General features: G+C 42.8%; 1 protein-coding gene across 1 annotated transcript in view; it reads right to left on the bottom strand.

The window, feature by feature from the left end:
* Window positions 1-1874: 1874 nt before the first annotated feature.
* LOC117878388 (sideroflexin-5-like) overlaps window positions 1875-22058 on the bottom strand; it is a 50813-nt gene continuing 30629 nt past the window's right edge. Inside the window, exons 3-6 of the mRNA XM_034772552.1 lie at window positions 21219-21296; window positions 5424-5450; window positions 3625-3679; window positions 1875-1960 (exon numbers count right to left, since the gene is read on the bottom strand). Coding sequence (XP_034628443.1) covers window positions 1875-1960; window positions 3625-3679; window positions 5424-5450; window positions 21219-21296 — 246 coding nt within the window. The remainder of the gene's footprint in view (window positions 1961-3624; window positions 3680-5423; window positions 5451-21218; window positions 21297-22058) is intronic.

Raw genomic sequence — 22058 nt, 5'->3', positions numbered from 1 at the left:
GCCCCACCACAAGTTGCCACCAAAATGTTAGATACAACAAATTATTAATAATAATAATTTTAACCTCTAGATTTTGGTAACCACGTTATCACCTTCCTTGGGCAGGATCATTACTCTTATGTCTTATATACTCAAGAGCTCAAACTGCTTAGCTTAACAAAGAGAAGGGGTGATTTGATCGCGGTTTATATGTATCTGCTTATGGAACAAATAATTCATAATGGGCCCTTCAGTCTACTAGACAAAGGTATAATATGAGCCAATGCCTGGGAGCTAGACAAATTCAGACTGGAAATAAGGTGTCAATTTTTAACAGTGAGGGCAATTAACCATTGGAACAATTTACCAAAAGCCCTAGTGGATTCTCCATCACTGGCAATTTTTAAATCAAGACTGGATGCTTTTTTCTAAATGAAATGCTCTAGGAATTATTTTGGGAAAGTTTTACGGCCTTTGCCATACAGGAGGTCAGACTAGATGATCACAATGGCCCCTTCTGGCCTTGGCATCTATGAATCTGCATGTTATATGCCTCAATGCACTTGGTTTATGAGGTTTCAACCTGCGGATTTCAAGCTTTACAATAGTTGAGGCAGCATGTTCAGAGGATTAAAAAAAAAAAAAGGTGGAATCCAAAAGTACATGAATTTTTCAGCATGGTTCTGATGTCAACTTGCTGTGTTGCCTGGGGCAAGTCACTTAAAATTGCTGTGCCTCAGTTTCCCAATCTGTAAAATGGGGGTAATACTTAGTTACGCCACAGGCAGAGGGTGAAGATTAATTGAAGTTTAAACATTATAAATGCAGTCAGGGAGACCTCTATCCTGGCCTTCACTCGAAATATTGTCCCCAAATGTTAATATAGTCAACTGAAAATAACAAACATGAACTGAGAGATGCACACTTAGCAATAACCCATAACTAATGACTTTTCAACTGTTCATTAGACAGAGAGGATTTTGATTTTCACTGGGGGAAAGGATAAAGTTATCGGGGGGGGGGGGAGAGGAGATAAGTCAAATAATCCTGGGTACTGTGACGTAGCGCTTGAGTTTGCAGGGCTCTCACTGGGTTTGTCACATTCTGGAAGCAACTTGTCAAATTTACAGAGGAGGAAGGATCTGAAGACCAATGCAGAAGTTACATTTTACAGGTGATCAGTGCACCGTGGGGTATTGGCACATGCCAGCTGACTCAGGCTTGTGGGCTTGGGCTAAGGGGCTGTTTAATTGCACTGTAGACTTTCAGGCTTAGGCTGGAGTGTCCTAGAGCCCAGGCTCTAGCCAGAATCCAAATGTCTACACCACAATTAAACAACCCCTTAGCCCCGGGATTCTCAAACGGGGGGTCGGGACCCCTCAGGGGGTCACGAGGTTATTACATGGGGGGGGGGGGTCGCGAGCTGTCAGCCTCCACTCCAAACCCCGCTTTGCCTCCAGCATTTATAATGGTGTTAAACATATAAAGAAGTGTTTTTAATTTATTAGGGGGGTCGCACTCAGAGGCTTGCTGTGGGAAAGGGGTCACCAATACAAAAGTTTGAGAACCACTGGCTTAGCCTGAGCCTCCATGAGCCTGGGCCAGCCGGGGGGGGCTTTAATTGCCGTGTAGACAGACCGATTATCTTTCTGGAGAAAGAGCCAGGTAGAAGGTTAACCAAGAAGGAGAAGATATTACAAAAATAGCAGGATGCTATGTGCAGGGAAGGAGGTGAATAATGTGTAACAGGCAAACAACCTCAAACATGACAATCTAAATCCATCAGGGCACATTTTGCACAATGAAACCCTCGCTAACGCGCGATGGGAAAGGTGTGAACATTTTGTGAATGTCACACCAATGTAGTGTGGAATTTGGAGGATTCTATGTGAGTGCTAAAAAATGCATTTCCTGTTACACTCAGGCCTGGTGGGGAGAAATGCTAAAATACTTACAATGGGTGTTCCAAAAGGAATGTAACCTATACAAAAAAAAAAAAAGAAAGAAAAGAAAGATACACACATTTTAATACACAGAGATTAAGGAGGTATCACACCTGAGAAACCTGGTGCTGCTATGAACGTAGGATAGGAAACACATAGGGCATGAGTCTGGTTTGCACCAGTGTAACTCCAGTGACTTTGGTGGAGCTACAGCCTGACAATCAGGAGTGAGAGAAAAATGGACTCACAGTTCTTACGTCACTTTCCCTTCTCCGCTCTTGGGTGTTTTAAGTGTTTCCCAAGAGGTTTTTTTAGGCTTGGCCTACACTAGAAAAGTTACACTGGCATAGCTACGTTGGTTAGGGATGTGATATTTTTACTGATATCCTGGTATATAAACCCTAGCATGGATGTAGTTATAACAATATAAAGGAGACTTATACTGGTACATCTTATTTCTCTTCCCAAACCAGAATAAATTATACAGCTATAGCTGCATCCACATTGGAGGAAGGAGGATGTGGGCAGTGCTGCTTTAGCTACAACTGTATAGTTAAAACGGAAACACACTCTAGCGTGGGCAAGCCCTTCTTACCCGAAATATCAATGGCCAGCTACAAAAATCACATACTCCACACGTCACCTCCCCCAGCAAGAGCTGCCAGTTACCACACTTTGCTGTGCTACAGCGCCTCCCACCAGAGAGTCTAACAGCATGTTACAAACATTAATGCATTGAGTAAGCCTCACAACCCCAGTTGACAGACAGCGATGCCAAAGCCCAGGGAGGTGGAATGATTTGCCCAAAGTTACACAGCAAGTCAGTGGCAGAACGGGGGAGAGAACCCAAGAGTCCTGGCTCACCTGTGCTGTACTTTAGCCAGGAGGTTACCCTTCCTCTCCAAAAAGTTTTTAGAGAATGAAGCACCAATCCTGCCATTTCTCCCACGCTCACACCAGACTGTCCCACCGCGTGAGCTCATTTCCCAGCACGGCACATTAGAAACCAGATAAAGGTCCCTTCTAAAGGGGGATACAGACTCTCCCTGCCGGTGGCTCTCCCGAAAAGGTACCAAAGGAACACTTCTGTGCAGTAATTGCCCCACAAACACAGCCACAGCTTGATCCACAGTAAAGGCAGGTAGTGCTCTCTTGCCTCAAGGGATGGAACTCTACTAAAAAGAGGGGGAAGAAGCAGCTGGTTTAATGATACAACGGCAGCTGTCTCACACCAAAGCTGGATGTGGTATGGCACAAAAGAAAAGCACTCTGTCTCTGAGGGAGAAAGAACATGGGTTGGCGGCGTGGAAGGTGCCTTCCAAGAATTCTGTTTGAGTTAGGTTCTTATACTATGCCCATCACCGTGGTACGTGGCCCAACCCACTCTCCTTAGTGGAAGAAAGCACCAGAGTGTTTGTTTATGTGGCAGCTTTCTTTCCTTGATCCAAGGTTAAAATGAATGCCAACACGTAAACAGAGGGCCTGGATACCACAGGGACGGGCACTTTAGAGAGGCCAGAGATGAGATAAGCGAAAGTTCACATTCAGATGTCCAGGAGGTATGGAGAAGAATGAGGCAGACACTAAATATTTAAAAGATTCAGAGAAAGAACTGGGACAAAACCGGGATTATAACATTTACTATCTGTTTTCAGTAAGATTAGTAAACAGATCGGTACACTGATTAGAGGATATACTCTACCTGACATTCTGAAAGGCATGAAGATCTTCTCATTGGTATCAGGATGTATGATGGCCTACAAAACAATCAGCAAATAGACATGGTGAAAGCATGGAAGTGGCTGGCAAGCACCAAAGAGCCTGACCCTTCCCATTATGTACAATCTGTTTAATCGGAGAGCAGAGAGACACACGTACGTGTCTCTACAGCAGTATAAGCAGCATGCTGCACGTGGCTTTTGCAGCACAGATCAGTGGCCCATGACCATTCAGTAGTCTTCACAAAAGCCTCCTCCTGCTTATTGGTTTTCTGCTCCTTTAAAAATTCTTGACATAACTGAGTGCTAGTGAGAAGTGACAGGCTGACAACACTGGAGACAGAAGTATAGAACAGGTACATAATGAGCAGTAGCAATGTCCACAAAGAACACACATCAATGTGCCTTAACCCTGACCTGGGAGGTACTACCTCTAGGGACAAGAACAGAATTTAGTCTCCATGGCCCACTCTATCCTTGGTGTCTCTACCAAGATCGCTAACAATGAGGCCAGCTTTGTTGGTGGTTTTGTAATTTGGACACTCAGACTAAATTCACTGTACACAAGACACTAACAGCCATTAGATAGTAATAAGTCATTGTCAAGTGGACTAAATGGGAAGCAGCAGCCTAAATCAGTGCAATGTAGCCCTCCTGTCCTGTGTGTAGGTTTGAAGTTTTGACACAGTAAAGTTTTTGAAGATAAAAAAAAAAATCAGTTCTAAGCAAATGTTCAGGACAGATTTTAAATTCAAATTATTCAGAAGTGTTACTCAGCTCTCCTGCAGTAAATTGAGTTGTTCAAAAATTCCTGTGATTATAAAATTAAAAGCATATTTTCTGAAATGACAGGTTTTATTTAACTCTTCCTGACTTTATACACGATGGGTTCTACTCAGAGCCCCCACTCCCACTAAACCTACATGTATATAAGGGTGAAGATTCTCTCAATAATCTAGAACAATAATGAAAGTTCTCTCCATTCACACGTATGCATACACCAGCTTGTAAACCAGGTCGAGGCAAGCATGGACATTTGCATGGAAATCCAGCAGAGCCTGACCATGTTGTTGCCAATTGAAAACATGATTGTATGGTCATCTGGTGTTAATGAAGCAAAGAATTCTCCAGTAAAATCCTATCGGCTATCATAATGATTCATTGCACTACTTTTTGGGCACAGGAGAAGTTCAACCTTCATGTCCATCCAGTTCTTAGCCAAACTGTAGAGACTACTTACAAAGGAGCCAACTGTGGTAGTTTTGTGCTATGGACACCTGTTCATTAAGAACTGGACTGAGACCGCCAACTTATTCTATCCTACAGCCGCCCATAAAAGTCACCAAGTCTTTCTCACCTTAAGCAGAAAAGGACCAGATCTCCATATGAAGCCAGTGAGGATGCACCAGTGTTAAAAACTGGTATAAACAGGGGTGAGAATCAGTCTGCTAGTCTTTTGGGATTGTCCAGGGGAAAGATATGACAGAGTTTTTATTCTTATGGAAGAACTGCCAAACCAGTTAATGGGAATGTGGAGACCAGGAAAACTCTAGGCCAGATAAGTGGAAGAAAACAAACACATAAAATTATATATGAACACTAAAATAAAATTAAAACTCTTGGGGGGTGGGGGGAGTTATTTGCACATGCTATTTTATATTGTCAGAGAAAATGTAACTGAAAAACCATGACAGAGAAAGGAGCACCACCTTTTTCCCATTTAGGAAAAACAGAAGGGAATAGTGATATCTTAAGAGGAATAAAATATTTAAAAGGTTGTTACCTGCTTTATTTTTTGAGCTCCCCAAAGCTAGAAAAATAAAAAAAATATTAGTTTTTAAAAAATCAGCACAGAAGAACCCACATTAATCCTCTGATCTGTTACATTAAAGGAACAGGGAGAATCGCTCTAAGAACTTTCCTCTGAATGTCAGAGACTGTTATTTAGGGCCCTATTCTGTCACCTTTACCCACATTGAATAGTACCTTATCAGAGCCAGTAGTTCTACTGAAATCAATGACACCATCTGAAGAGGAAGACACTGCTCAACATAAGACAGGATGGCAGAATTCAGATCTTATATTATAAGCTTCTGAGATGAGGAACACTGCCCTCTTTACTCTTTTGTGTACACATCTGAGCATATGATTAGCACAATAATACCTTGAATGAGCTTCCAAGACTCCCACTGAAGTCAGTGGTCATTGGAGGGCATGCCACTCTAAGGTGAATAAACACTGCAGTGAGGTATTTGCAAACATTCATTCAAATACAAACGGTGCATTAGCCTCAACAGGATGAGGGGCCCAGTTTTCACTTTTCCACAAACAATTGTGCAAGGAAAATCATCTTCATTGAAGAATGCTCACTGTAAAGGAAAATGCCATGAATATTCATAAAATACATGTTTTTATTATTGATTGTAGCACACAAAGGCCCCAAATCAGAGGCAGGGCCACATTGCAAAAGTCTCAGTCCCTGTCCCAAACAGTTTACAATCCACTTTATGACAAAATGAAACAAGAGGATGTAGCAAATAATTGAAAGGAATGGGGAAGGAGGATGAGAGTAAGCGAGACAAAAGAATATTCAACATAGACTTGTTTTGTGCAGAATTTGGTGGTTCAGTCATTTAAGGTATGGAATTTTTTAATGTAAGAGATAGGATTTTGCCACCCTCTCTCACGTTGGGCTTGGTCCTGTTCCCATTCAAGTCAACGGAAAAATTCGCATTGACTTGGTGCAGGATCAAGGCCCTTGAGGAGTATGTTTCAATGGGAATATTCATGGAGTAAGGTACTACCTCCAGGTGAGGAAGCATAGTAGAAATTGGCCCATAGCTATCAGCAGTCCCTATTACCTAGTAATTATTTACATCCAGATCCCAATCTCATTCACAGAGGTGTAAATCTGGAATAACTATTGATGTCCGTTACTGCAGTATTTGAGCCCCTCACAATTTTTAGTGTATTTATCCTCACTACACCACAGCGAGGTAGGGCAGTTCTATTATCCCCATTGTACAGAGGGGAAACTGAGGCACAGAGAAAGTAAGTGGTTTGTCCAAGGTCACACAGGCAGTGTGTGGCAAAGAAAGGAATTAAACCAAGATGAATTCAAATCCCAAGCTAGCGTCCTACGCACTGGACCATGCAGACTCTTTAATACAGCATATACAGAATGGTATAAAAGACAATAACTGACCTTCAGAATATTAAACAAAAAACACCTTCAATCAAAGAGGAATTCTACTGTTTTCTACCTCTTCTAAATGCATTATACAGCAAAGACAATGTATTTCCTGGCATGACTTTAGGCATGGGTGCAGAGAACTGGCTTTTAGCATCCCTGTTCAGCTGACTCTGTTTTCAAATGCACTAGTGAAAAAACAGTCTATGAGAAGGAAGGACAGTTTCTGAGCAGGTGCCATGGGCATTTTGGTCAAGGTATCTAATTTCATTAACTGGTCCCAATATTTCTGCATTTCCTTGCTGCAGAGCAAATATTGTCAGAACGCTGGATTATCCCATCGCTTCCCAGAAACAGACTTTACAAGATGCACCTGATGAGTCACCTAAAGATTCTGCCAGCTCATTTTCACATTTTTTTATCCTCTAATTCATTTTCTGTTTTCAGCAAGTCTACAACATTTTCCCAATAGATTCAACCCTGGGAGTAGTTGGTTTTGCCAGCCGGTGGCTGGCTGCTGACAGCAGGTCTCTGTTTTAGCTAGGGATTCCATTCACACTTTCTCTGGCCGTGTTAGAGATGGAGGGCCAAATTCTGATCTCATTTACCCTACTGTGAATCCAAAGCAGCTGCACTGAAGTAAGTAGAGTTATCCCAGATTTATGCTTGTCTGAATCAGCCCATGGTTTCTAAATAAGGGGCTACTTTTGGGCAGTCTCCTACCACAGGTGTTCCTATTTCCCACAGGAGTTACTGTACATTAATAACATAGGACATAATTCTATGTGTCACCATTCAGAGCAACCGCACCTGAATTTCCCTTTCCTGGTTCAGCAAGGTCACCCACTCTAGGCTCCCAGATCCTCAGCTGTCCTCTCTCTTGAGCGGAGACCCACATTTCTCTCCCTCCTGACCAGGGTTTTTCCAGGCTGCACAGTTCCCTGCTTACACTGAGAGTTCCCCAGAAAGTCAGACTGCCTAAGCAGGCCTGCTTCGCTTTCTCCACAGAGGCTCTAAACAGAGTAATTGCCCCCAGTTACCACACCACTCTTTCTAAGCAAGCACATTTATTCTTAAGGGGAAAGCACGACAGAGAAAACATATTGAAACAATAGAAGAACCTACACACAGGCTAATAAGCTTACCAGAGATCACCCCAACTCCAACAAGAGCTCTGGCAGGTGTCAATCCTTCAAACCCAGGGGCTCTACTGTGGCTACAAGTTCGTAACACCTTTTGTTCAGAACAAGAACACCCATGAATCTGTGAGTCTCTCCTTTATATTGTTTGGGCCTCTGATCTTGCCCTCATGTAACAGGTGACGAGCAGACAAAGGTTCCCTCCTCAGGGCGAAGCTTCTAAAAGCTGAATTTTTGCACAAATGGAGGAGTTTACATTTGCATACACTTCCCCCTGGAGATTTCCTGGAAAACCCCTTCACTTTAAAAGTTCGTTCTTGTCTGGCCATTGTTTCAAATAGTTCTTTGAAGCTCTTAACACTTCCCAGGGTTTACATTAGTCATGACTGCCCCCTAGAGACATTATGTGCAATCCCAAAATAATACATAACCATCTGCATTTTTAATACAATGTACTCCCAAAGTACTTAAACTTAATCCATTAAGGTTTACCCAGAATATTGCAGGAAATTGCCATACCTGTCACACTAGCCACTTTGCAATTTGTGTCCCCTCCAAGTGTTTGCTACCCCTCCAGTTTTGATATTAATAGCAAATTTGCTCAAACTTGGATTTACACAAAAGAAACATCAAGTAAAAAAAACAAAACAAAACCAGAGCAAACCGAACCGTTTTTAAAAGACTTCACTTTCTGTGCAGCAACCCAAACAGGCAGTGGCAGACAAGGAGCTCAACCTATGGCCATTGAAACTTTTTAGGATGACAGGTCTGCCTCCTGTTTCACTGACACGCGCTTCACCACTGCGAAGGAACTGGCTCCAGGGGCCATTTGCAAGTGCTCCAAGATTATAGTCGAATCGCTCGCAAACCAGTTGATGACAAATTAGTACTTTTTAATCCATGATTTCCAAGTTTCTATTTTCCCTTCAGTTCCAAGAGCAGGGACCCTACTACTTTGTGACGGACGCACCAGCGATTTGTGTTAAGAACAGGAACATGTGAACGTAAGACATCCCCAGGAGTTTCTACTATGATTATTCAAAAGTTGGAGGGGATAACATCCAAGCCCATCAGATAATTGGGCTCCCTGGAGACTTGGAGAAAAGGATCTGAAGTTGCAGAGAGCTGCTCTGCAGCTGTGGTCCTACAGAGCTTAGCAGCAGATAATGAAGCCGGCTAGATGCATCCTCTCTAGCAGTGCCACAAAGCTCCACGAACCCCGGAGTGCAACCACGCAGCTCTCCTGCCTACTGACTTCCTTAAGGCTGGATGTCTCTGGCAGCAAGGTTTTGTCACAGGCTTGGAAGACCCAGAGCACAGTGAGGAGACGCAAACCCAAGTAACCCCAGGGGAATGGTAACTGATCTTTGGTTAAACAGGAGCATTACTCACTTGGGGTTCGTTGTAATAATTGGGCCGACACATTTGCCCTAATTGTGAGCCCAACTGGATAAAGTACATAAAAGTTCACAAAATGTCACAATAACCTAGAACGACAAATGCTGATGGGCAAAGGTATGAAAAGGAGACAAAATAATTAAAATTAGTCCAAACATAAAGGCCTACTAACTAAAGTAACTAATGGACTGTGTTAAAAATCATGCTTGATAAATAAAAAAAGTGGGAAGAAAAAAATCAGTGAAATTCATGTGTCAGAAATGGCCTAATTGGTGGACAAAATAATGAGGGGATGGGCTATTCCACCCACCATTCCCTTTGCGAGACCTTAAATTAAGAGACTTTAAGGAGAAAAACTGACTACTGGAGCAAGCTTCACCATCATGGTTGCCACCCCCATCACCTCCTGGGACCCCAGGCCTTCATCATCCTGATCCTGAGACATGTCCTGACCAGACTGGGACAGAGAGAGGGTCCCAGATGACATCACCACCTCTATCAGCTCCAGCTGAATCCCAACCACCACCTGGATGAAACAGGATTCGACTTTAAAAACAGCAGCTCCAGCCCATCTCAACTCACTTCTTCTCTCTTCCCCGGCAGGACCATTATTACCGTCTTTGATACCATCTAAGAGACTGTCTGACAAAGGGGGGTGGGAGAGGGGTTCCTTCTAAAATTCTCTCCGGCTAAAGGGAAAGGGAACGAGGGATGCTGTTCAAAAAATGAAAGCCTCAATACTTTCCATTTCTTTTCTTTTTAACTGTTTTTCTTTCCTTTCTTTATCTTTAATAAAAAAAAAAGTTAAAAGGAGTTTGAATGGTGTATTTACCATGGCACTAAGCAAGCTGAAGTCTCTATACCAAACCCCAAACCTTGTTTAACATTGTTTAATGTGGGACAGTAACTGAATTATGTTTATATTTTTAGCCCATATATTCCACCTAAATTAATACAAGTTCCACTGTATAAGAGAACACTTGGAAGTAACTCTTCAATTAAAAAATATAAAGGATGCTTCAACCCCAAACCTATCTGTTAACTGATCTGATTGTAAAAATATGAGTGTTAATTGTGCAATTTGAAGGGAATAATTCTCCTTTCACTAACTGCAGTAACACATAGAGTCCATGGATCTGAGAGTGAATTATTTTCTGTTCACATGCTGAAGACTTGTCTACTCTAGGAAACTTCGGCAAAAATTTCTCATTGTTGCTCAAATCAGAGTTAGTAACACTGGAGACCGACTGTAGATGAACTGCCAGCCTGCATAAGCAAGGAAAGACCCACCCTACGTAGGCTCAGAGGATACATGCTTTCAATGCTGCAAGCAGTCCATCTACACTGGAATTGGCAACAGTGATAAATCTTTGCAAAAATGTCCCTAGTATAGACAAGGCTTAAGAGTGAATCACTAGAAAGAAGTGAGTAATTTTTAAGTAATTGTCTCTGCTTCTCTGGACAATGACATAAAAGTCTCATTTGGAACCCTGCTAGCCTCTTTCTTGCTCTAACAGGAGGTTTTCTCATCCTTTCGCAAGATCCTGCCTGCACCCACAAAACTTCAATGCTAACGAGATAGCAGTCTGGAGTTTGCACCCAGTCAGCAAGTGCCAGTTGTTTCTCACTCTGGAAACTGCAAAAGATTTACTAAAGCAAAGCTCGGATTATCTATCCCACACTGAATTCCGAGTGTTTCAGCACAGCGACTGGAATGTGTGATACATCAGGGCTTGCTTTATGTACAAGAGCATCTCCGGTCATTGTTCTTTTTCCCAACCCCTTAAAAAAACTGTTTAACTCCCAGCAGGAGAAATATTGTCCCTACAGGGTGCTGCCCACTTTGCTTTGGAAGTTCACTGAGAAATATTTCAAGCCGACAGCAAGGACCTGCTAAGAAGTGGTTCTGTTTAGTGCTAGTACATACATTAACGAATCAAACAGGACATCAGTGTTGTCAAGTGGTTAGAGTCAAGGGGTCAAAAGGTGCCCCAGGTCTGCTAGAGAGTCACTATGGCCCAAACATTCAAAATGGGGCAAGGGGGTGCCCAACTTGAGAGATGTAGGGCTTAATACCCAGAGATGGTTAGCACCTGCAACTCCCATGGACTTCCATGTGGGTTGCAAGTGCTTAGGACCCACCGAATTACAAGGAAATTCATGGGAGTTGGGTGCCTGACTTACTTAGGCTGGGATTTTCAAAGACTCCTAAGGTATTTTGGTGTCCAGCTCCCACTGAAGTCAATGGGAGTTAGGTGCTAAATAGCTTTGTGGATCTGGGCTTAAGTGTCATAGCACCCAAGTTTGAAAATTTGGGCCTTAAGCTCTTTGCTCTTGAGTTATCCATTTATAAAATGGCCCTTCTGGGGATTGCGACAGGCTTCACGGATGATCTTTTATAAAGCTGTTATAGACATCCTCAAATGGAAGGTAACGCAGGAATGGAAAGCTTTGGTTATGGTCATTATTGTCGGTGGCAGCCAGCAGCTGTCAAAGGTGGACTTCAATTTTCAAGGGGCATCTGTGTGACATAACAGGGCACAATCCAGATCAGTGGGGGGCTGTGTCACCCTCACCCTGCAACCTTTGGTTCCTTACAATGCCTTGCTGCAGTAGCTCCCACCTGGGCCGCTCACAAACAGCTTTCCAGCAGCAAAGCCAAACACTGAGTGTCTGTGTGTAACTGCAGCCTGCCAGCTACACCCTGGCTCTTACCAGTCTTGGTTATGCAGCAGGACAATCCCAGTCCTGGATCTTCCTCCAGAAATGTCTGTCCTGTACTGCCCAGCCCTCTCCTGGACAAATATATTAAGTTCGTTATTCCTTTAAAGGAATAATATGACAGCTTATTACCTTAAACAGTTTCCCAGATTCTTCAACTTAAACACACTGGATTAGATAAAATAGCAAAGCAAGTTTATTAACTATATAGAGAGAGATATTAAGTGAGTATAAGTAAAGATGCATAGAAGTTAGAAATGGTTATAAGAAAAATAAAGATCAAATGCTTACTAGTGCCTAATTTAACAAACTATATTAGATTCAAGCAAAATTTCCTACCAAATACTTCCAGTAAGATTACTGACCAAAATCTTCAGGTCAGGACCCCTTCCCCCAAAGTCCAATGGCTGTTTCCTTTTGGCTTCTCAGGTACAGAGAATGTGATGAGCAAGGAGAGAGAGAGAGAGAGACGCGTGCTTTGGGGTGTTTGTCCCTCCTTTTTATAGTTTCAGTCCCCCTCTTGAAAAACATTCTCAGCTGAGAACCAGAATACTGAGAGTCTATGTGGAAGACTGAGAGTCTATGTGGAATTCCTTGCTGTTTTTTTCCACCTGTTTGAACTTCCTTGGTTTTCCCTTCCTGTTTGATTACTCGGTTTACTCCTTAAATGCACATTAAGGCAAGCACACATTTCTCCATTTAGGACAGACCTGTCTTCTGAATAGGCAGGGCTGTGGGGTTTGGAACATCTGTTAATAACATTTTACAGGGGAATCTTATAATTTCACATACAATGTTGCCACATATATCTTATCAGGACAATACTGACCAGCAAATTATGAGTTTTCCAATGATACCTTACAAAGCATACCTTGTACAAAGATTATTACAATAGTGTGCAGGGTGTGAATATGGGGCGTATTCTGTCACAACCTCTATTTTGTTACCACGTCACAACTGGTTCACCATGCTCCTGAATTTTTTTTCTCGGTCTTAAATCAAAAAGGGAGATATGGACTGGACAGCCTTTTCCTTCCCACTAGCCAATGGAGCAGTGGTTCCTACAGGGCTGTATGTTTTCAGGTGCTTTCATGTGCATCAAAGCAACAAACCCCATCTTAGAAAGGCAGAGGGAGTACTCCTTTCCATGTGTCAGTACTTGTCTCTCAGGACTTATCTACCCGGTGAGGTAATGTGCACTAGGGGTGTGATTTCTAATGTGCCCTACGGTGTTGCGCACTAACTGGTCCATGTAGACCCTGGTGATGTGAACTAAAAGTTCCCCAGTGTGTTTTAACGTAGTGTTCTTTAAAACAGTACTACGTGAAAGTGCACTAGGGAACACTGACTGCACACCAGAGAGTCTACGAGACTGGTCCCCAAACTGTGGGGCACAACACCTAGGGGGGTGCAGAGGAACGTTCAGAGGGGTGCAGCATGGCCCGGGACAGCCCTGCAGGGAGGTGGGGTGGGGTGGAAGTGCTACCCAGCCCTGCTCTGACCCCAGCCCTGCTCTGACCCTGCCCCCAGAAACTCCTGCCAGCCAGTGATTCTCTGCAGAAGACAATACCGTCTTGGGGACTGTGTTATCTTTCCTGCCTACGTGTGATGAAGCTGGGTGTGTGCGCACATGTGAAAGACGGCAGCCTGCCCATTCCTCTCCCAAGCCTGCTCAGTCTTTGCCCCCTCCCCCATCAAGGAAGCCACACTTGCTCTGGATGGTGGAAGATGCCCAGCAGGAGCTGTGGCCCTTCTCCATTAGAGGGAAGAGTCACACATGGAGCATCGGGGTTGGGAGTGGGGTGTTTACACACATAGAACAGTGGCTGTTGGGAACTAATTTTCCTGTCTGGGATTCTGTTTTGGTGGAACTGATTTTAGGCATTGCTTCCAGGTTCTGTTCGCCACCCAGTACGGACGGGGCCAGAGTGTCATAGTTAAGATTAAAATGCAGGAGAGAGGTGCTCCCAGTTCTGTCCTCAGACCGTTAGAAAACCTCCCTCAAAAAGAAAGGGAAGCAATGGGAGACCCAATATACAGCCTTCTGATAAAATGTAGGTAAGAAATAGCGGATTGGAGAGGGGAAGAGTACAATTTACTGCAAATGGACCTCTTCGCTCTTCATCCACAGTGGTAAGAAAAGTTATTATTCTCCAAAAGGGATGCGGTTTAGCCTTCAACAGAGTCATTGTTCTCTGCTGTGTCTGGGACAGCATGAGTGTCTCTTCCTGCTGCTAGCATGATTGAAGGACGAGCACAGTAATAAATATATGCCCATTATACTGGTGAGTCTCTTTTCGCCTCACTGAGCCTAATAGGGAAGAAATGAAACAGTTTCAAAACAACAAGTTGCCATAACTGCATTTGGAAAGGCTCAGGCGTGAGACGCGACAAGGGACAGGCCAGAGCGCATGCTCAGCCAGTGATCACGGGACTGTGTCTCTCTCCCAGACCCAGAAGGATGCATTTCAAAAGCTCACATTTCTCTCTTGCTGGGGCGCATTCAATTTCTTTCAGTGACACACTTGTGTTAAAGGGGTGAAGATTTCCGGTTCGATGTCCGGAGGGTGGTGGAATGAAAAATAAAAAAAAAAATAAAAAGGTGAGGGGAAAGGCTGTCTCTTCGTTATCTCAATGTCAAGACACTGCAATGATGGGTGCATGAGAAATACATAGACATTTCTTTTCAATTTATATTGCCATAGCTCCCACAATGTGCTCAGTTTCCTACAAACATATAGAAAACACAGAACCTAGAATCATAGAACCATAGAGTTAGAAGGGACCGCAAGGGTCATTTAGTCTAACCCCCTGCCAAGATGCAGGATGTGTTGTGTCTAAACCATCCAAGACAGATGGCTATTCAGCCTCTATTTGAAAACCTCCAGTGAAGGAGCTTCCACAACTTCCTTAGGCAGTCTGTTCCATTGTCCTTCTGTTCTTACAGGTAGGAAGTTTTTCCTGAGATTTAATCTAAATCTGCTACGCTGTAGTTTGAACCCATTGCTTCTTGTCCTACCCTCTGTGGCAAGAGAGAACGATTTTTCTCTTTTTTATGGGAGCACCAAGCTCCCAATCTAGGGTTCTGTTTCCACAGACACACACATGTTTAATTTGAGAAGAAAGATGGTCCAGTGATAAGGGCACTAGCCTGGGACTTTGGAAACCTGGGTTTATTGCACTGCTCGACCACAGACACCCTCTGTGATCTTGGAAAAGTCACTTAGAGCAGGTCTACACACCATTTTTTGTACTGCTTTACTTAGCTCACTTCAGAAACCAATATAGTTAAATTGGTGCAATGCCAAGCATGGAGGTGAATTTATGGAAATAAGTTAAGCAACATAAGTATCTTTTTATACCAGTATAACGCATCCATACTAGGAGGTTGCACCAACATAACTTGGTACAAAAAAAACTTTGCAGAATTAAGGTGTATTTCGGCCTTTATCTTGCAGGTCCTTGTGTGATGCAGGATGAGCCATGTACAACTGTCGTACAGCACTGTAACTTACACTAACACTGTGGCTCTTTGTTCTCTCCTAGTGGCGAGACCACAAGTAGAAGCTGTGGTACACCGACAGAGGGCAAGAGTGAGAGGAAGGATGTTCAGGAGGAATATAAAATTGCCGCAAATACTTTCATGGTCTGTTTTCTGTCTGTCTTGTTATTTAGTCTGTAACTAGGTGTTTGTTGTGCTGGGCGCTGCATTGATCCTGACTGGGACCTCTGGATGTGGCTGTCATACAAATATTAAATAGCAATAATTTACGTTCCTGGCTGATGCCAGAACATGCAGACATTCTCAAAGAGATTTATTCAAAGGAAAGGGACACCAGGACAAAAAGGCGCAATGGGATGGATGTGTTTTGATGAACATACCAGGTAGGTTGTTTGGGGGAAGTGATTCTACTGGTTTGTTGTTACAGTTTGATAGCTTTTAGCACAGAAAGATGAAGACGTGGGCCATTTCAGTAACAAAGTCTAGCATCATGGGGAGGTGGGGTGAAAGAATGCTGCAGTTCTTTAAATTAATTTGCGAAAAAGCATTCACAGCATTGATTCCCTAATTTAGTTCTTCAATAGGAGACCTTCTCCCTACGTTTTACAGTGCCTGAGCAATACTGTCCATGTCCAGTAAACACTGTAAATTCCTTGGGACAAGCACTTGTTTTTCCTGCATTGCATTTTTGTGCGGCACTGAGCACAATAATAAAAATAGTAAAGCAGCTGTGTTGTCAAACAAGGATTCTTTAAATCTCTCTTGTGTAGCTGGTAGCCATCAAGTATGGCTTCTTTCAACTTTTACCACTGCTGACATGCCAGCATCAATCTGTTCTTCCAATCTGTGCTGGTCGGTCGGTCAGGTTGGAAAAGGGACTCTTGCAAATAGAGGACACAGATGCAGTTCTACAAATTAGACAAATGATGCAAAGAAGCCTGGGAAAAAAGGACAAAAGCCACATCATAATGTCTGCAGTTGGTGAAGCTTTTTGGTTTGAGGATGTCTGAGCAGCAATGTTCATGGGCTGCAGAAAAAGCCACTTTTAAGTAGTATGCAGCTTTATTCAGTCCACCAATATTTTTGTGACGGCCGTTCTTCTTCAGAGAAGTATTTATTCCTTCAAACGAAAATGCTTTTGTTCCAATGGAGGCTCCCCACAGGAGGCAGTCTGGGAATGGCCGCTCTGTTTAAAATTGGATGCGTTACGGTCTGTACCTTCTGCTGCAAATTGGCTCCGAGTGCAAGTGTGTGTGTCATTTTCATCGATTGCCTTTCAAATATCACTAGCCACCAGAGTTTCATGCTAAAATCCCGATCCCACCAGGGGCCCTCCAAGAAGCCAGGGGGAAATCTGCAAACAAAGAGTTCACAGGATTGGGCACTTTACATGTAACATGTTGCCTCTCTCTCACTGCATAGAAGCTTGAAATGAATGCAAATGAAAAAGATTTTGCCAACTCACTAATGGGACTGTTTAAACTAGGAGCTGAGGGAAAGCTGACAGGTGCCAAGGAACACTCAGGTGGGACAAAAATCTGGTAGGGCTCTCAGAGACACAAAGGTATCTCTGTACACAGAGAAAGATGGAACCAATGTCCCATCAGCAAGGATCACAACACTGTCTCTCTAAGCTACTAGACAGGTCTATAACTCTCTACTGTTCATTCCTAACAGGCCTAAGAGACACGTCAGGAAGCCTGATTCTCTAATTGCTTCCCTTTTTAACTTTTCAGAATACAGTTTTCATTCCCAAATTGATGCCTCTTGCATCAAAACATTTTCAGATATGTTATATTCATGTATCTACTTCACGGCACAGTTAAAAAAAAAAAAAAAAAAAACCCCAACAACAACATACCAGGCAAACCCCAAACCACCCACTAGATTTTTTTTCCCCCAGAAAGAAAAAGATAAATTTTTGTAATGTAATTATTTAGGAAGTTTTAACAGGTTTACAAATCATTGCGATGTAAATATCTAAAGTGTTAATCATTACAACATTGAGCTGATCTTTTTGTTTAGAGAAACATTATGCAGTAATATAATCATCAGATCTCTCTGTTTAACAGAGTATTATCATATTACAGAGTGAGCCTCTTTCTGCCACCCAAGCTGAGTTATTTCTGGGGATTTTATTAAACTGAGTGAAACGACTGACTCTACTCATATTTATCAAACCTTGCATGCCTGTCGAATGTTAACATTCAAAATAATTGGACAGGTGTGCTGAGGGAATGGGGGGTTGGCAGTATCAAAGTACTTTTAGTACTGAATAAACTGTACCTAAATATCTAAGTGTCTATCTGTCCTCTATATGCATCCGAAGAAGTGGGCTGTAGTCCACGAAAGCTTATGCTCTAATAAATTTGTTAGTCTCTAAGGTGCCACAAGTACTCCTGTTCTCTTTCTTCTACCGGTATCTGTCCTCTGTCAATTTTGCTGGGTACCTAATTGATGCATTGAGTTTTTCCATAACAACAATCTCCCATATGTTTTGGAACCATTCCTCTAATTTTTGGCTATTTTTCTTTTCCATTGAGAGGTTATCAGTAGTCTAGCAGCTACTAGGAGACGAGATGCATTTTTCACCTGTTTGAGTGTGTCCATTTTCCCTAGGAAGCCCCTGGGGAAAGGTTACAATCTTAAATTAATGGTCATTTTGGTGAGCAGGAGAGCAGATCTATCGTTCCGGATCAAACAAAGAGGGTAGGAGTAAGTGAAGTCAACGTGAAGTTGAAGACAACGAGGATGAGGTTGTGTTGTGAGGAAAAAGGGAGCGCAAAGGAGTCAGAGAGGAAGATGGATGGGGAGGACTCGGGGGTTGTAAACGGTGGCTACATGGAGGGGGAGTGGAGATAAGAGGCAGGCGGAGTGTTGTTTGAAGAAAAAGAAAGAATGGTAAGGGTTGGAAGCAGCAGAAGAGAAGCTCTACACCTCACCTCACTCCTTTGCGGACTACTTGAGGTGGAGCATGTGAGGAGAAGAGGTCACTGTGAGAGTGCAGCTGCAGCGACAGTGTCAGGAGAGGGGATCCAAGGTCCCTGTAAGTGTCAGGAGATAGAGGGAGAAGGAGACCAAAAAAACATGGATGATGGTGATCTTTGAGATGCAGTGTGTGCAACCACTGGGTATTCCAGAGGGAGCAAGAGAAGAGGAGGACAGGGAGAAGGCTTGAAAGGGAAGGGCTGGAGGTGGTGATGGGACAGGGTGCAGGAAATGGGACTGGAGGGGATGGAGGCTGGGTCAAATATTGCACAGAGGAGGAAGTGGAGGTGGAATTTGTGGTGGTGAGAGGGGGTGAGGAATGGGTAAAGTGAAGGGGAGAACAAAAAGGGAGAAGCATGGAGATGGCGGATGCAACTGAGGAGTGGGGAAGGGAAGCGGTGGGAGGAAGGGATGACAACACAAAAGACAGGTATCAAGAGAGCGAAGAGGGAGTAGTGGCAGAACATGGTTAGGAAAGAGCAGCCTATGGGGTTGACAGGAGCACACGCTCAGCTAATCCAGACAAGAGCAATAGAACAAATAATGGAACCAAAGACTGTATCATAATGTATATGCCCAGAGGCAGAGTTAAGGCTGGACATGGACTGGAACTGTGGCATTTCACCAGCTTTTGAGCACTTCAATTTGCAGCTGTAATATTTTTTACATAGATAGTTCTACTTAAAAAAACAAAAACAAACAACACCTGAGCATTTCTTCTTTTGTTCCTGGATCAGCTCTGGCTATTTGCTCTGCCTGTAAGAGGGCTGATTTTGTGCAAAACTCTGGCTGGTTTTCTTGCATTTTCTAGAGGATTTCTAGATTAAGATTACCCTGGTTTCATGCTATTGAGCAACAGCTGAGCTTTCTAAAATAATTTCTTCTGAACCCAACAAAGGCTGTGCTGCAAGGCTGTGAACCTTTCCCCTGAGGATAACTGGGGATGAAGAGTGTTTACTCCAGCATCTGCCTCGTAAGGAGGGTCATGGCAAGCAGGGGCAGAGTGCAGGTAAGGGGCTAGGGAAAGTCAGTTCTGGATGGAACGGTCCATGACTGTTCCATTTCAGAAGGCTGAATCTACGTAGAAGGAGAAATCTCTCTTTAAAAGCCCTGCCAAGGAGGTAATAAATGTATTGAGAAAATATTTGATGTTACAGAGTTTCTGATTGTCTTTTACACTTACATTTTTCGTGTACTGGAATTGTTTCACCAAGCAATGAAAACAAACTAAGCACAGTTATTATGCCTTTGGCTGCAGCCGGGGAATCCTTGGCAATAGCCACTGAATGGAAAGAAGACAGTTTTGGATACTGGCAGGGTTAGCGTAACACAAAACTGAACACTCGCTAGAAAAAGTCAGGTGGGATATTAATTTAATGGCTCCCTCAAAACAAGATGTTTTCTGGACTAAGACTTGATAGTAGGTTTTTGCTGGGATGTTTGAACAGCTGATGAGGGTTTCACAGAAGTATTAGTTTATCTTGTAGGACTTCAGCAAGCCAGAGATATCTACTCTTTCAACCAGTTTTGCACCCACCGTCTAGAATTTCATCTAGACCTCACATCCCTAGTTTACTTATGAGAATGTCATTTGGGACTGTGTCAAAAGCCAAAAGTGCATCCCCCTTCCACTAGGCCAGTAACCATGTCAAAGAAGAAAACCACACACACTGCAGCCTCACTTAGGTGTCCAGACACCTACCTCATACCTAAGCCCCAGTGAGATCATAAACCAGGACAAGAAAGGTGGAGGAGCCGTACAATGTAAGTGCATTAATTTCAGTGAGGCTATATCAGCAATTAATGTGACCCCTCAGAGAAGCAGGGTTTATAGACAACTCTGGCTGCCAATACATGGACATAGTGATGTGCCTGGTGAGAGACTTCAGCTTAGTGAAGAAAGCAACATATTTTTTAGAATCTAGAACTAGCAAAATACACATTTTGTGAGAGCTGGGGAGGGTATTGATGGTGCTGGTGGTGAATGTTATTCTTAATCGACACAATTCTTTAAACTCAAATGTTACACTTACTTTTGAAAACAATTTTTATTTATCATGTTTACAGGTTTTTAAACCACCTCTTGTGGAATTTTGCTCAGCAAAACTTTTTAAAATGCCTAAAAAAAAACCCCACAAAAAAACAAAAAACAAAACATCTGTCAGGGATGGTCTAGGTATTCTTGGTCCTGCCTCACTGTGGGGGGAAGGCCCAGATGACCTCTCAAGGTCCCTTCCAGTCCTACATTTCTATGATTTCTATTAAATTATTAGTATTAATGTGACACACACCAAGTTACGATGCCCAATGCCAAAAAGAACATGGAATAGCTAATGTAAGACATCCAGTTCCTTCCAGAAGTAGCACATATTGGCATTACAACTAATGCCAGATGAGATCCCAGCACTGCGACAGTCATCAGCTGTACCATCATTAAGGACTTATTTAAAAAAAAGTAACACTTACTAAAAACAGATCAGCAACAGATGATAACTTGTGGTAATCATGACAGTACAAACCCAGGAAAGTACCAAACTGGTGATTGGCTACAAAGACATACATGAAATTTGTTTTTCCTTCAGTAAAGTAGTTGTCCATGCACAAGGAGGAACCCAGTAAACAACTGCTCAGACGTATTACCTCTTTGTTGGTGACTCCAGGGGGTAAAGTCCCATGTTTATAATCCTCCAGCAACTGCACAGCTTCTTTAAGACGACTCTGCAAATACATAAAACAATAAAGCATGATCAGTAACATTTGTTCTGCACTGACCACGTTAGACTGAAGGCTCTGAATCTATGTTACAGGACCACGTGCAAGTCTTAAAACACACTTCTTTATGCAAGCCTCAGGATAGGTGTATTTTTTATATATACACATACACATTTAGCACATGCAGTCCCTGTCTCAAGAAGCTGATAATATAAATCAAATATCTGTATTTGATTTATATTATCAGCTTCTTGAGACAGGGACTGCATCTTCCTCTTTGTACAAATATCTAATAATTATGTGGGACACACAAAAGAATAAGGAATGCTGGCACAAACGGTATCAGAAAGTCTGTTCAGCTGAAGTCTTCTTAATTAGCGTGATAAATCCGATTTACTATCTCATGAAGGAGGCTGGATTTATGATGCAGCTAGGGAAATACTTTTTTGAAGACAAAATGACCTACTCAGGTGTAATGGATAGTGCATTTATGAGGAATCAATTCATACCTTGCACCAAACTCTGAACTCCAGACACCTTCAAAACACCCACTGAAGTGAAAAGGAGTTTTGCCTACCTAAGGACTAAAGGACTGAAAAATACGGTAAAGTAAATTCAAGCCCTCAAGAACTGCAGTAAGAGGCAGTAGCCCATATAATTAATCTGTATTATTAAAAGAACACACACACATATATATATATATATATATACACACACACACACACACACACACAGAGTGGTCACCCTTAAAAATTCAACATCTACCAA

The sequence above is a fragment of the Trachemys scripta genome, chromosome 5 (assembly GCF_013100865.1).
Source record: "Trachemys scripta elegans isolate TJP31775 chromosome 5, CAS_Tse_1.0, whole genome shotgun sequence".
In the NCBI taxonomy this organism is placed as follows: domain Eukaryota; kingdom Metazoa; phylum Chordata; order Testudines; family Emydidae; genus Trachemys; species Trachemys scripta.
Note: the sequence above shows the minus strand (reverse complement) of the source record. Positions and strands in the feature narration are given on the sequence as shown.